The following is a 16912-nucleotide window of genomic DNA, read 5'->3' as shown; positions in this document are numbered from 1 at the left end:
TACTGGGTGGAGGGGAGTAAAGGGGAAAAAATTGGAACTACTGTAACAACATAATCAATAAAATATACTTTAAAAAAAAAAAAAAAAAAAAGAATCATTGGTTTGCCAGAGAATGAGGAAGATGAACTAGAACTTGAAAAATTGAGTGAAAATATAATAAAGGAGAACTTCCCAGACTTGGGGAAGGGAATAGACTTGCAGGTCCAGGAAGCAAGAAGAGTTCCCAAGAGACTGGACCCAGGGAGAACCACTCCAAGACACATAATCAAAATGTCAAAAATTAAAGATAAAGAGAGAATCTTAAAAGCAGCAAGAGAGAAGAAAAGAATTAGGTACAAAGGGGTCCCAATTAGACTATCAGCTGACTTCTCAAGGGAGACCCTACAGGCAAGAAGGGACTGGCAAGAAATATTCAAAGTAATGAAAATCCAAAACCTACAACCACGAATACTCTATCCAGCGAAATTGTCATTCAGAATAGAAGGACAGAGAAAGTGTTTCCAGGACAAAATAAAACTGAAAGAGTTCATTAGATCCAAACCACTGTTATATGAGATGTTAAAGGGACTGGTTTAAAAAAACAGAAGCTAGGGAGATGAAACAAAGGCAAACTAAATAGGCAACGAGAGTGGAAAAGGAACTGTGGGTACGGGAAACATATTGGGGCGAGGTCAACAGGGAGGAGGAATGGGGAAAGGGAGGGAGATGATATAGGAATTGGGGATCAAGGTAGGAGGGAATGGAATAGACGGAGAGAGGTTGGGAGGAACTGTATGCACAACTAATGGTCATAATCTAAAAGGGGGGGACAACTGGAGGGAGGGGGGCCACCGGGTGGAGGGGAGCAGAGGGAAGGGAAATTGGCACAAATGTAATATTTTAATCAATAAAACACATTAAATCTGAAAAAAAAAAAAAAAAAGGTTAAAGGAAATGTTGAGAAATGTTCATAGGGGCTTTGAAAGCTGATATATTCCTGAGCATCTAGAAGGCCATGCATATGGCAGAGTTGTACACATCCTCCGAAAAGATGTGAGAAGCACCCAAGCTCTTTGGTTCAACCAGAGGCTCTGTGCAAGCAGGGAGTACTTACCAGATGCGGCAAAACCTATACTGTAAAACCCGTACTGGAATTAACAATCAGTCAATCAGCAGTATGACCTTGGGAAATCACTGTCTTGTCTGAGCTTCTCAATTTCCTTATTGGACTGAATCTGTGTATATGGGGACCTGTATGTATGTAGGTGAAAGTACGTACATTTGTGAGGGAACAGTTATGTAGCTGTTCATGGATGGACTTCAAACTCATGGATGGTTCCAAAGTTGTATGCAAAGTGTTTGCATGCATTTTTCTATTTTTTCATAAAGACTCTATGTTTGAACCAAATAAAGGAATAAATTCCCAAAAACTAGTTATGAACTACTAGAAAAGATTACTGGTAGGTCTTCTATAGTAGTAAATTCTAAGGGAATAAGATTTTAGAATCTCACACACACACTTGCTATAAAGTGAGTAGAGGCTTTTAATATTGTCTACATGTGTCTGTTTATTTTACAGAGAAAGGATGAAAGAAACAAGAATAATAGCCAGAAAGATAAAAATAAGTTAAACATACACAAAAGTTAAGCACAGTAAGAATTGGAAACATTCAAATAATTGCAAGCCTATAAGAAACATTATAAAATAAATGATCTCACATTGAATTTTTTGTCTATGGATTTAATATTACTTTTGTTCTAATCCCAAATTTTACTTACGAAAAATTAAGACCAACTTTAAGAAGCTTCAATATTCACTTTTATTATTTATAAAAAAATTAAGGTATCAGAGTGTATATGATGTACTGTGATCTTGGTTTTGCACATTTATTCACGTGTTTACATTATTTCAACTTTAATAAACACACCATATGTGTCTTTACAATAGTTAATAAAGATTTAGCTGTCTGGCACTTATACATGTATTATTAGTTCATTGTGATGCTCTGCACGTCAAGAGGATGTTAAAAATGATTGGCTTGAAATTACTCCAAAGGTGAATATTTCTGAAGCAGTTATGCTCCATCAATTGCCACGTATTTACTTGTGCCCCTTTAATTTTTTCCCCCTTAATTAAATCTAAATGTTTGCGAAAAAAAAAAAAATTCTGGAAGAGAAGTTCTGTTACTTGTTAGTTCAATAAATAATTTTAGCTACACTTAATGTAGCTTTTTTAAGGCCTTCATACAACTGAAAAAAATTAAAGTCAAACATCTTAAAACTCTGTTAATTTATAAAATAAAAAATAGAACTTTACAGGTTTACAGTTCAAAGTTACTGTTCAAAACCTATCATGCATGTAGTAGCTCAACCCAACCGAAAGTCCTTTGTGCTGGCAATCAGGGCACAGCCCTCTGCCAGCATTAGGAAAACACCATGATGTCAGAGGTCTAGATTCACATGTATGAAGCCACACACCAGCAAAGTCTGATAAATACACATCATTTTAATAATCAGTATTTGATGAAAACATGCATTAGACTAAAAATGCCACAAATTTGTTTTTATATCCATTCACAATAAAATTTTCTTTTTTAAAATTTAAAGTCTTGGTTCCCATTTTAGAATACACAATAATCAGGAGGATACATGATGGGGAGCCAGTTTTCAGTAAAAGATGCACAATGGGTCCATCCAAGTAACTTCATCAGCTATAACAAAACACAGTAATATATCATTAGAGAACAAATCTTCAAGTTCAAAATTTAAGGTGAATTCTGCACTAAAGTGGTAGTATGTAGAAATTGCCTTCCATCCAGTCTACCCACTTTTCTTCTTACCAACCAATGTTTCTACCAACTATAAACTTTCTTATCAGCCAGCTTATCCTGGTGATTATTAGCATCCTTGCCAACCTTCTTTCTTTCCCTCCTTCCTATTAACCTTTCTGTTTTCCTTACCAATTAACTTACTTGCTCCCATTCTTCCTACCAATCTACTTTCCCTTGGAGTACTTACCAGATATGGCAAAACCTGTATTGTAAAGCCTGTACTGTAATTAGCAATCAGTCAATCAGCAGTATGACCTTGGGAAATCACTATCTTGTCTGAGCTTCTCAATTTCCTTATTGGACTGAATCTGTGTATATGGGGACCTGTATGTATGTAGGTGAAAGTACATATGTTTGTGAGGGAACAGTTATGTAGCTGTTCATGAATGAACTTCAAACTCTAGATGGTTGAAAACTTCATTTTTTTGAGTGCCCACTCTAAGTCAAACACTATTCTAGGCATTGGGAAAATAGCATTGAACAAACTCGTTCCCATTTTGAGAAAATTTATGTTCTATCTAGAAAAACCAAATAATAAAGCAACAACTTAATATATGAATAAATAAGTAAATAATTAAGATATATATCAGGTATACAGTATAATAAATATATAGTACAGAGTGACTGGGAAGTTAAATGGCCAGGAAAGGGATCTCTGAGGAGGTAACATTTAAGTTGAAACCTGAATGATAAGAAACACTCTGGGGAAGAGCTTTCCATATTAGCTGGAATAACTTTTGATAGGTTCCTCCTGTGTTAGCTTAGCTGAAAGGAGACTAATGTGGCAGAAGCAGAGTGAATACGGTAAGTGTGATCTGAGACATGGCTAGAAAGGAAGGCATGTGCCAGATCACATGAGGCCTTATGGGCTACAGTGAGGAGTTTAGATTTTATTTTAAATGTGATTAAGATTCAGCAGTAGGTGCCTAAAGCCATCATTTCTGATCGCTAGTTGGAAAATGGAGTAGAGTGGAGGAGAGACAAGTTATAAAACATCCCTGAGGTGAGGTGAATGTCTGGGTGTATCACGGGCTTCACAAATGTAAGAAGTTGCAGATTAGAGCCTACATGATGAGACTGGATTTATTAACAATTCCAGAAAGTTTTCTTAACCTATTCAAAGATCTGAAGGAGCTAATTTAAAATGTCACACAATTTAGACTGATTGGCGAAAGTACAAAAAAGGGTCTAAGGGTAAAGATATCCTACAGTTTAATAAAAATTTTTCCCAGGAACCTCCTGGTCAGTTTTACATCTAAAGAATACCTTAAATATAAAGAGAAGACCCTTGGCTGCATTTGGCAGAACCAACATTTCCCAACCTCCTTATATCCTTTAGGCATAAATAAATTATGCATGTACAAAGACAAGGTGAGGCTAAACTAATTTCTGTGTAATTCAGTAAGTTTTTATACTTGATAATTAACTTCTGTAAAAAGACAATCACAGAATTTTTCTGCATATAATATAATATGTGGTAAAATAACATAATGGCTTATCATTTCAAATGAAGACTAAAATCAACTATAAAACTCTAAAAGTTCAACCAATTTAGAATTAAGCCAATATGTATTTAAAGGAATTATTTGCTTCCTTCATAAAAGAAAACTTCATCTTATTTCTGTACAAAATTCACAATGCATTGTGCCTCTCTTGAAAATACACGAAACTAAATACATGTTTTCTGGACAGAAGCACAAAATGCTTCAAAACTTCAAATGGCTATTGGTTATTTCTTCATGCATTTATTTTACAGTTCAAATTACATTAATTAGCATAATAATTAGCCACAATAAAGTCAGTATTGTTATATCATTACCACGAGACTTTTTAATTATCTTCATTACTATGCAGTACTGAAGTGAGCCTTAATGGCGACAATTTAAATATCACTTACTTCAATACAATTTTTCCAGTTTTCTTTTGTTGGTTTTTCTTCCACAAGTTTAGTTGCAAATTTAAGGCCTCTCCCATACATTTTATTTACTAATGCATGCTTGTAAGCAAATGTCAAAACCTATAATGTAAAATAAGATAGAGCTTATCTATGAAATATTTACATTTTAAGGCATATAGCTTTCGTAATGAAAGGATTAAGGCTTTTACACAAGTATAGTCTTAAAAATAAACATGTTATATCAAGTAAACTTCAAAAAAAAATTTAAGGGAACAATTTATGTCTTTCAAAGAGGTGGGTATCCCACAGAATAGATAATTTATTTTGGGGAAGAAAATTATTATGATAAATCGTTAGCTATTGAAATCCATATCAAAATACTTCTTCATGAAAAAGGAAGCAGGGCTAACTTAACTGATTGCAAAAATGCAAACTATGGTAGAAGTACAAAACTACAGTCATCATAAATTATCAAAATTACAAATGAGAATAAAAGCTAAAAAAAGTATCAGATTATATAAACTCTCCACTACTTCCTTTTATACAAGTTCTGTACCTTTAAGTATTATATTGTCAAATATACTTGTAACAATTTATTTATATTTTTCCTCTCCACTTTTAGAATGTGGAAAATGTTCTCAAAGAAAGAAATCCTGTCACATTTATTAGAGCCAAGCAAAGCGTTCAACAATTTGCTGCTATGAACATAAACAGACAGGTCACTAATAAAGTAGTATTATGGAAAAAACAGAATTGTTTATAACAACTTTATTATGATGTTCATTAACTTTCTGTTGGACCAGGATCTTATTGGTCTTTTTTCAGCAGCAATCTTTTTCTAGTGTTTGGCATAAACTGGACATGAAATAATTATTTGTTAGTAACAGCAAACATTGTTGAGGTCCTCCCATGTACTTACTATCCTCACTCAATAGTTAAAAAACTGAGGAATCAGAATGAAGTCACATTGGTAAAAGAGGCAGAGGCAGGATTCAAAGTCAGTGGTCAGATTCCAAATCAAATTCTTAATATCTGGTGCAGTTTTCTGAATATAACTGAGTTCCTCCTACATATTCTGTGCTGTGGTGAAAAAATGGGAAGAATCTTTCCCCTAATTCCAGAATTCTTTCCTAAAAATAACCATAGTTCATGCTAAAAACAAGCATCTGTCTAGTAAAACAAAACAACTATTTATGTTGGGTGAGGAGTATTCCACTGATTTATTTATTTATTTATTTTAAATCTCCAGAGGAAAGGAAGACTGACAAAAAACTTGTACTTATATAATCTCTAACAAGTTATAGTAGAGAGCTAAAAGGATTTAAAAATGTTTTTAGCCCTGGTTGGAGTGTCATCACGTGTACCAGAAGGTTGCAAGTTCGATCCCTGGTTGGGGTGCGTATGAGGTAACTGATCGATGTTTCTCTTTCTCTTTCTCTTTCTCTAAAATCAATAAAAATACCCTCAGGTGAAGCTTTAAAAAAATGTTTTTATAACCAAAATCCAAACATTTATCAATGTTACTTTTTCTAAACTGAGTAAATCAAGTTGTAAATCAAGATGATAATTATTTAGAAGTTAAAGAGTTTCGTGAAAAATCATATTTAAACTAACCAGGATATCAGCTCCCCCATCCCTGAGAAATTAGCACATAAATATATGTGGGAAAGCAGGAAGACAATTTCTAGAAGATGTTCTTAATTTTAGCTTCATACATAACTGGCTGGCTTAACAACCAAAAGACCATTACATACATTTTTAAACTGTTTTCTAAATTAGTGTGGCCACACAGCCACTTTGCAGACAGTAAAAAATAGTTTTAAAACAGGTATGACAAATATATAGTGCTAAACATGTCTTCTTCAGAACCAAGCTTAGCCTCATTCCATTTATTCTCTTCTGGCCAATAACTAGGAAACAGTAAATATTAGGCAATGGGGCACAAGAGAAATTTGTAAAGTAACCACCAAAAACTGTGCAAAAACCAAGAAGCTGAAAGGTTACCTTAGTGTCAAAAAGATCAGTCCATTTTGTAGTTTCCCAGAAAGTTTCTGTCAGAGAATCCAAAGTACCTTCTCCTTCCTCCTCTCTTCCTTCTGCATCACTTGAAATAGCCCCATCTTGATCCTGTGCTTGAAGAAGATGGTCAGCCAGGGCACATCCTTTTCTACAAAGGGCATCTACGAGGGTGGATTTTTGTTTGTCCATGTCACTGTACACCAAATCAAAAAAAATTTTACAGATCAATAAAATTTCTTTAGAAGCACAGCCTTGTCTGAAATTAAATCCATGTATTCTTTTGCTTAATATTTACAATGCAGAGATCTTATGTAGCTACACACACACACACACACACACACACACATTGGTTTTATACATCAAATAATATTCCTTATTTCTAATAAACATCAAGTGAGCCACTATTTTTACACAGATTAAATAAGTTAGGATAGCTGGACTTTGTTGAAACAGAATGCCATAAGCAATAGAGCTGAAAATTATTTGGTGCTAGATTCCGTCAGTTACATTAACTCTTAATCAGAATAGTACAAGTGTTTGGACTTTTTATGAATTGAAATTATTACATATTTGTCTGTGTATGTATAGATGTACAGAGGTTGTTTTAGTCATGATCTTGCATGTAGAGGGCAAACAAATATAGTGCTTACTCTGAATGTGCCAGGAGTAACTGTTTTACCATTTAAAAATATTAACTCATTTACACTCAAAACAATTCTGTAAGTAAGATACTATTAATTATCCCCATTTTGCAAAGGAGGAAATGGAGGCACAAAATGATTAAGTAATTTGTTTAAGGTCTTATAGTTAAATAATGGCAGATTCAGGATTCTAAGCTACATAGTCTGTTTCTGGAATCCCTGCTCTTAATCTCTACTATAAACTGCCTTGCTCCAGGTTAGGTATGTTTATTTTCTTCTAATATATTCCAAATGCCCAGAACAATGCCTGGAACAAAACAGACAAGTCACCACTGAATGAAATATAATAACAACCTACGATCCATGGGGCATTGTTTAGTCTCTAGAATGCTTGCTTATTTGAGGTGTTTTGTCCAACTCATGTTAGATGCTTGTGAAGACAATGCGTATGTGAGAAAGAATGAGGCCTAGTGATTGTTTCAAGATTAGGATAGGAATATAAGGAGTTGCTTATCAAGAAATGATAGGGCACAGGCTGGGAGAGAGATCTTGGTTGGAGTACTGGCTTTGCCACTACCCAGTACTGTCACCATAGGCAAGGCATTTAATCTCTCAGAACATCAGTTTCCTCTTCTAGAAAAATGGGTTAAAAATGTCCCTATTTTGCATGCTGTTTAGAGGATTAAATTTGAGTGAGACAATGCCCCAATAATCCCTTATACATAATTGACACTTCATAAGTAGTGGCTACACTTTTCCCCATTATTATTATTTACAATAACGACAAAATGGAGTATTTTGAGACTTTTGGAAAGTGTGAAAGGGTGCTGACAATGACCAACAACCAACTTTCGCCAATTTTATTCCACTTGAAAAATATCACTTGTGAGATTCATAAGATCCTATGGTATCAGTATAAACAAAGTAATGCCCAGAGTTCTAGCAGTTTAGAATGCTAGTATTCTTTACAGAAAAAAAACTTCTGAAGGAAGCTGATGGAATCTTTAAGAGAAATTATAGTACTATTAGGAAGCACGAACAGTTTCACTTTATCAGTTATAATAATTATGTGATAATAAGGATATCTACCCTTATAAGTCAGTGATCCCCTAAGTTGAAAATAAACCAATGTGATAGAGAAAAAAACTGTTATTGGGAGAAACACTATGAGGTGATAGTAAGAGTTCATGGAAGGGGGAAAGTGAAAGAGTTGTTGGACTATTGGACTGACATTTGGAAACCTACTCTCACATGAAAGGAATCATACCACTAATACACCCAGCTCAGCTTCTCTGTTTTATCTATCACATTAAGGTCCATAAAGGCAAAACTATAAACTCTTCCCTTCCCTTCTCCTCAGGTAATACTGTAAGTCCAGTTCCATAAAAACTGAAGTTGCTAGATAATGAATTTAACCTAATGTTTACTTACGAGGCATTACAAAATAAATATAAGGTTTTTCATGCTATTGGTCAATAAAGAGTTTAAAAATTAATTTTATAGGGTGTTATGTGTTTGTCCTTTCCACAAACTCAGTTCAAAGAAATCCCAAATCGCTCGACTGGTTGATCACAGCTATTCAAATCTCTCCACCAGGACAGCACCTTATGGTAGAGGAAGCAAACTCCTTTTCTTCTGCTTCATTTTAAAATGATTAAAGAAAATTATTACAAAGTATCTAAGGAGGGAGTATCTAAATATTGATAACTGTAATTATGATATAACAAATACCAGGAAAAATATTCTCAATATCAACCCCTACTTTTAAAAAAGTAACTAAGAAATGAGATGCAAGAAAGATTATTTACTGGTTAGGTACTTTTTTATAGTAGCTGCATCGGGCCTGGGGTCAGTCTTCATTGCAATATAAACTGCTAGGGCCGTTTGATCTATGTGAGAAATAACAGCATTTGCAGCTTCAACAATTTCATTAAGTCTTTTCATTCGTTCCTGGAGAGGAAATAAAAATGGATGTATCAATGAGTACACTGAAGCATTTTCATTTCTGTTGTCTCAACTCCAGCATGAGGGGGACTATGCAGTCTATTTGCAGCTCAGTGGGTCTTAGCTATCTCCTACCATGATCTTTACAACCTTCAGCATTTCTACAAAAGCTGAGCTTAGGCAGAAAAGTACCTAATTTACATTCCCCACTGGTGTTAAATGGTGAGAGTAAACAAAAGGTACATTTCATAAAATGTAAAGTGTTTTCTACAAAGGCAACTCCTGTTCTGGGTATCTTCAGAAAAAATTTTAGATTGGCCATGTTACTTCAGTCCACGCCACCATGCCACATGAAAACAGAAGTAAAATAAGCACTAGCTGATGAAACAAATTCTGGTTATTATTAAAAACATGAAGATGAAAGTAAACAAGAATATAACTAATAAAATCTATGATTTTCATGGTATTCATGGTATTCTCAGCAATTTGCTTCTTGTTCAAATCTTTTAGAGGTAGGCCTCCTTTCAACACTTTCTAGTTCACTCTAAACCCTTGATAATTTTTAATTGATTATGGCTAGCACATTCCTGCTACCATGATTACTAATGAGAGCTAGTCCATGCTAAGAAAGTCTGGAACTATAGCTAATTCTTAAAAGTAAGAATCGTTAACAAAGTTAATGCAAAGTAGGGGGTTCTTCTTTTGCTGAAGGTGTTTAGATTTGCAGCAGTCCAGGACCATCATCGTCTGCTCCTTGTTCATAGGTTAAGGTCAGAAAAGCAACCCTTAGGGTATCTTAACAATTACTCCTCTCTGTGACCAAAGGGCAAGAATCTTAAACTTATAGTAATCATCAGGTTCCTCATAAATAAAAATAGCTTAACAGAACAGTTAGTCAAATATAAGTTTGTTTTTTAATTCAAAATACAACTATCTAATATTACAAATAAAATAAGATACTCATATTAAAAGTTATCATGCCCAACCTTTTCAGCATCCAACTGATGAAGTCGTGCAACGTACAGAGGAAGATAATTAGGATATGTTTCTTTTAATTCATTATAGATGTCACTAGAATCCAGCCTATGTATATAAGAAAGAGAAAACATTATCTATTTCTTTTAGAAAGAAAATTTCCATCTTTCCTATTATTTAACATTGTTTTGAAGTTCCAGTCAATAACGTAAGGCTTTAATTTGAAATATTAGTATAACTAATCATTATTTGCAGGTAGTATAAATATGCTTACCTAGAAAACCAATAAAATAAAAAATAAAAATTGTTTCAATTGAGAGTTTAATAGAATGGAAGATAAAAATAAGCATCAACAGCTCTCCTAAAAAGAGGAAAAACATTCACAAATGAAAAAATAAAGATCTAGAAATGTCCAAGATCTAGAAGAAAAATTTAAATTTTTCTGAAAAAATCTGAAGTCTTGAATGAATGAAGAGACATTCCATGTTCCCAGACAGGGAAACTGAATAAAACTAGGTCATTTCTTTCTGATTACGTAGAGTGGGAAGCAGTAGCCTGTAGTCTTCTTGGCTTGCCTTGCCTGACCCGGGACCACTGCCTCCTGAGCTGGGGAAGGAGTGAATGGGGCCTTCACAGTGCCACAACTAAGGCAGACAAAAGTAGGGGCTGAGCAGAAGAAAAGAGCCCCCACTTCTTGATCACATTTGCCTGTAACTTAGCCTCAGCAACAGGAAGCTGGGCTGGATGAGAAAAGCTGAAATCCTGCTCCTCCTAGGAAGAAAGTCCTCTGGGAGCTGAGGAAAACCAGCCTGGAATATAGTTTCTGCATCACTATCATGCCAGAAGTCAATCACTGCAATCTCACTTTGGAATGATTTACATTGTACTTTCAACTGTTTATAACATCCTACAATCAGCAGAAACTGACCTAAAGACTTTGACTCCTGGTGGAGATACAACCTAGTTTTAAGTGGAAAGCTAAGTCTGAATATGGACTGACATAACGGGACTTATTTTCATCATATGATGTCTGCTCTCTCTATAAGACCTCATGACTGCAGGCGTGCACACATATTCAGCTCTAAGTGATAAAAGAAATATTGCATAACACAAATGGAAAAAAATCATTTGGCTACATATAATAAATTTAAGTAAGCTAAAGTCAAAGAATAAGCTGGGAAAAATTCTGTGACAAGTACTACAGACCATTAATATCTTTTATGTTAAAGAAAAAACCTGATGTTAAGAGAAAAATGGGCAAGGAACATGGTTCAACTGCCAGAAGCTATACAAAGAATGAAATAAACATTCAAAAAGCTCAAATTGAGACAGAGTGGCAAGATGGTGGCAAAATAGGAGAGTTTATCTTGCATTGCCTCCTAGAACCAAGCTGTGAATAACAACAAAGAGGGGAACATCACCCAAAATAAACTGAGGACTACCTGAGGGGGAGATACATAAGCAAGGATGGGTGGAAACCACCTTATGACTGGTAGAAAGGGCAGGGATGAGAAAGAGGCTGGCACTGCTTTTACAGGTGGCAGTCAGCACCAGTTTCATGGGTGGTAGTGGAGGCAACAGCACGGCTCAGGGAGCTGCCCACAAGTAGTGAGGCCTGGAACTCAGACTTAGCTCCCAAACAGAGTGCCAGTGTTGGGATCACCCAGCCACACAGCATCCAGCGGTGACACGCCATGAAATTTGATTTTTTTTTTTGCCTGCCAGAGAAAGAGGAAGCCTCCTGAAGACAAAGCCACCTCCCCACCCCCTTTTCTTTTGTTATAAAGGGCCAAAGCATAGGTTTCACATTCCCAAGGGAGGGCAGCACGATCTGTAGTTGTGTGAGGAGAGACAGGAGTGGGAGTCTTGGGGGAGAAGCATGGGGGAGAGGCTGCTGGGTTCCTGGTGCTGGGATGTAACACCATACCACAGTAGACATTTCTCTTCAGAAAAGCAAGCGCCTTCCAGGGGAAAAATAATGACCATACCCTGTGGGAAAACCATTTGCCCCAGCCTCTGAAAGCCTCCTAGCCCCAACTTCTGGAATCCTGCTTACCGCACCCTTTGAAATCCTGCCTGCCCCACACAGCATCTTCCTTATTTTCCCCCAACCTGTACCTTATCCCCAGCCCAGTAGATAGCAACACAGGTGGACTCAGGGGTGTTAGAGATTGGCTTTAGGGCACAGCATTCCATACACTTTCCTGGGAACCAGGTTGGCGCTTTGACCTCACAGGAGAGCTTAGGAACACAGGCCCGAAGTCTGGGCTCTGGAGGACCCACCCACCTCCTACACTACTGAGTTCAGAGAACTAATTTGGGACAGACTCAGATGTATGAATGCACCCATCATCTTCCCTGAAGTCTGAATGGTGCCTTCCATGGGAGATCCAGGGGACCCATCATTCCAATTCTACTAGAAGCCCTCTCAGAAACAGAAGGAACAGCAGCTAAACTCAGACTAAAGGCAAGACTGCACGCCAGAGGCAGGTGGAGAAAGTAACTGTGGTGCTTTCAGCTATCAGTTGACCTACCCTGGGCCTTGTGCTGATAAAAAGCCAATAGGCAGAGCAGCAAGGACCACCCCCAATGCAGCCAAACCTGAAGAAGAAACCCATAGACTGTGGATTGCTAATAGCTTCAAACAGGCTGCCTAGAGCTAGACAGGGACAGCATCCGACATTGGCTTACACAAGCTTCAGAAAACCAGAGGCTTATCCAGAAGAAGTCAGCAAGCAAGCACTAAACTGCTGAGACAAATTTCGCCTCAATCTTTTTCATTATTTGTGTTTTTTTCTTGTACACAGCTTTTTAAACATTTTTCTTTTTCTTCAATTTTGTTCCTATTTTTTCACTATTTTAAAATTTCAAGTCTCATATTATACTCTTCCTTTTTCTTACTCCATTTTGCCTTTTCTTTATTTTATTTTAATTTTTCCCCTTCCTTTGCCTTGTTTCTATTCCTTACTCTTATAATTTCTCCTCTTATACTCTCAAAATCATTTTTCTTTCCTTTACTTATCTCATACTCTTTTTTCCCTCTCTTATAAGATTCTTATTCTCTTTCCACTTGCTTATTTGTCACTGATACTGCTGTAGTTATTGGGGGGGGGTGCGTATTTTTTGCTGGTGTGGGTTTTGTTTTCTGTGTAGTTTTGTATTGTTCTGTTAGCACCTGTACAACATCATACAAGACATGGTGGAGGTTGAGACTCTCCATCTGCCTGGTGGAGGGTAGAACCCACCAATAAATGAGCCAACAACAATCAAAATCCAAATATAACAGCTGAGCACATAAACTGCATAACGGGCATCCCTAGAGCACCCAATTTAGGAGATCAAGGGGACTGCACCACTGAGTTCCACAGGACTCCTACCACAGAAGTCCACCCATAAAGAAAGAGAGTCAAAGCAGATCAATCTAATATGTAGAAATAAACAAAAAGAGTCACCTAAAATGGGGAGACAATAAACAACCCAAATCAAAAGGAAAGTAGGAAACCCATGAAAAGGAGCTAAACAAAATTGAAGTAAGCAATTTATCAGATGCAGAGTTCAAAGTAATGGTTATAAGGATGCTCAAGGAACTTAGTGAGAACTATAAGAACTTTATGGGAGCTATAAGGAACTTAGTGGGTACTACATCAACATGAAAAAGGACACAAACTATGAATAAGAACCAGGTGTAATGAAGAATACAAGATCTGGAATGAATAATAGACGAGAAGGAATTAAAAGCAGGCTAGATGAAGCAGAGGCTCGAATCAGTGAGCTGGAAGACAAGGTAGAAAAGAACACCTAATCAGAGCAACAAAATGAAAAAAAGACTAAAAATTGAGGACAGTTTAACAGAGCTTCAGGACAACATGAAACATAACAATATTCACATCAGAGGTAAACCAGAAGGAGAAGAAAAGGAGCAAGGGGTAGAAAACCTGGCTGAAATAATAATGGCAGAAAACTTCCTTATTTAGTGAATAAAAAGTCATATAAGTTCAGGAAGCACAGAGAGTCTCAATTAAGATGAACCCAAAGAAGCCCACTCCAAGGCACATAATAATTAAAATGGCAAAATATAAAGATAAAGAGAGAATGTGAAAAGCACCAAGGGAGAAATAGCTAATAACATACAAGAGAACTCTGATAAGGCTATCAGCTGATTTCTAAAGAGAAATGCTACAAACCCGAAGAGAATGGCAAGAAATACTCCAAGTAATGAAAGGCAAGAACCTGCAACCAAGACTACTATACCCAGCAAGGCTCTCAGTTAAAATGGAAGGGGAAATAAAGAGCTCCCAGACAAAAAGAAAAAAGGGGAGGGGGGTAAAAGAGTACATCTCCAACAAACCGGAATTGCAAGAGATGCTAAGGGGACTGCTTTAAGAAGAATGAGAGAGAGAGAGAGAGAGAGAGAGAGAGAGAGAGAGAGAGAGAGAGACAGAGAGAGAGAGAGAGACAGACAGAGAGAGAGAGACAGAGAGAGGGGGGAACACATGTACAAGGGAAAAATGTCAATGAATAAGTACCTACAAATAATACCCTTAAATATAAATGGATTAAATGCTCTAAACAAGATATATGGTAGCTGAACAATAAACAAAAACATAACCTACATATATGCTGTCTAAAAGTACCAGCTCAGAATAAAAGACTTACACAGGCTGAAAGTAAAGGGATAGAAAAAAATATCCCATGCAAATGGACATGAAAAAAAAAAAAAGTTGGGGTAGCAATACATACACCAGACAGACTTCAAAACAAAGGTCATAACAAGAGACAAAGAAGGTCATTACATAATATTTAAGGAAGTGGTCAAACAAGAGGACATAACCTTTGTAAAGATATACGTTCCCATTATATGAGCACCTAAATACATAAAGAAAATATTAGAGGATTTTAAGAGATTGACAGCAATACAGTCAATGTAGGGGATTTCAACACCCCACTGTCAACAATGGAGAGATCCTCCAAACAAAAAATCAAAAAGGTATATTGCAGCATTCAAGGTCACTCTACATCAAATGAACTTAATTGAAATTTACAGAACATTTCACCCCAAATACACATCTTCTCAAATGCACATTGGTCATTTTCAATGACAGACCACATGGTGGGACATAAAACAAGCCTCAACTAATTCAAGAAAATTGAAATCATAGCAAGCATCTTCTTTGATCACAATGGCTTGAAACTAGAAACAAATCTCAAGGAAAAAACTAAAAAACATTCAAATACATGGAAGCTGAATAATACGTTATTACATAATGAATGGGTTAACAATGAGGTCAAGGAAGAGATCAAAAAGTATATGGAAACAAATGAAAACAACAGCCCAAAACCTATGGGACACATCGAAGGCTGTCCTGAGAAAGAACTTTGTAGCATTACAGGACTAACTAAAGCAGACAAAATATTCTCAAATAAACAATCTATCCCTACATCTGAGAGAACTAGAGGAACAAAAACAAAGCCCAGAGAGAGTAGAAGTTAAGAAATAATCAAGACCAGAGCAGAATTAAATGAGACCAAAAAAAAAAAAATCGAAACAATCAATGAATCCAGGAGCTGGTTCTTTGAAAAGATAAACAACATTGACAAACCTTTAACAAGACTCATCAAGAAAGAAAGAAAGAGGACCCCAAAAAATAAAATCAGAAATGAAAGAGAAGTAACAACTGATACCACTGAAAGACAAAGAATTGTAAGAAATTACTATAAACAAATATATGCCAAGAAATCGGACAACTTGGGTGAAATGGACACATTTCTAGAAACATATGATCTTCCCTAACTGAATCAGGAAGAAGCAGAAAACCTTGATAGACCAAAATAACTATAAGAATTGAAGCAATAATAAAAAAACTCCTAACATACAAAAGCCCTGCAGCAGATGGCTTCACAGATGAATTTTACCAAACATTCAAAGAAGAAATAACTCCTACCCTTTTGCAACTATTCCATAAAATTCAGAAGAGGTAAGACTCCCAAACTCTTTTTATGTGGACAGTATTATTCTAATTTCAAAACCAGGTAAAGATATAACAAAGAGAGAAAATTACAGGCCAATATTTCTGATGAACAGAGATGCAAAAATCCTCCACAAAATATTAGCAAACCAATCCAGCAATACATTTAAAAAGATCTGATCTGACATCATGATCAAGTGGAGTTTATTCCAGGGATGGAAAGATGGTACAATATTTGTAAATCAATAAATGTGATACACCACATAGTAAAAAACAATATTAATATATGCAGAAAAAGCCTTTGATAAAACCCAGCACCCATTTATGATCAAATCTCTCGGCAAAGTGGGAGTAGAGGGAGCATACCTCAACATAAGAAAGGCCATATATGGACTTCCGGCCAAGATGGAGGCGTAGACAGACACACTAGATCTCCCTCCACAACTAAGAAGGAATACAACTATCTCAAAACTAGAAACAACTAGAAGTTCCAGAAAACCAAACTACATGGAAGTCCAGCAAACAAAGATATAAAGAAGAAATATCCAGACAGGTAGGAGGGGTGGAGCTGGGGAGGAGCAACGCAATGTGGTGGCGGCAGCAGCGGCAGGCCAGCAGAAACCACAGTCACACGTTTTAAAAAGTCGGGAGGGACACCTG

At 36.2% G+C, this 16912-nt stretch overlaps 1 protein-coding gene across 4 annotated transcripts in view; it reads right to left on the bottom strand.

Annotated features, from left to right (window-relative positions):
• Positions 1–2507: 2507 nt before the first annotated feature.
• TPP2 (tripeptidyl peptidase 2) overlaps positions 2508–16912 on the bottom strand; it is a 99214-nt gene continuing 84809 nt past the window's right edge. For 2 of the 4 annotated variants that reach the window (XM_090258924.1, XM_090258925.1), the window contains 5 exons: positions 10298–10394; positions 9187–9317; positions 6712–6919; positions 4708–4827; positions 2508–2690 (listed from right to left, as the gene is read on the bottom strand). In XM_090258924.1, coding sequence (XP_090115050.1) covers positions 2601–2690; positions 4708–4827; positions 6712–6919; positions 9187–9317; positions 10298–10394 — 646 coding nt within the window. In that variant the 3' untranslated portion in view covers positions 2508–2600. Of the gene's footprint in view, positions 2691–4707; positions 4828–6071; positions 6151–6711; positions 6920–9175; positions 9318–10297; positions 10395–16912 lie in introns of those variants that run through there. The other 2 variants (XM_090258926.1, XM_090258927.1) reach the window with 2 other exon arrangements.

Source organism: Furipterus horrens, unplaced genomic scaffold (genome assembly GCF_987537825.1).
Source record: "Furipterus horrens unplaced genomic scaffold, mFurHor1.1.pri manual_scaffold_12, whole genome shotgun sequence".
Taxonomy (NCBI): domain Eukaryota; kingdom Metazoa; phylum Chordata; class Mammalia; order Chiroptera; family Furipteridae; genus Furipterus; species Furipterus horrens.
The sequence above is the reverse complement of the archived record's forward strand: the minus strand, read 5'-3'. Positions and strand labels throughout refer to the sequence as shown.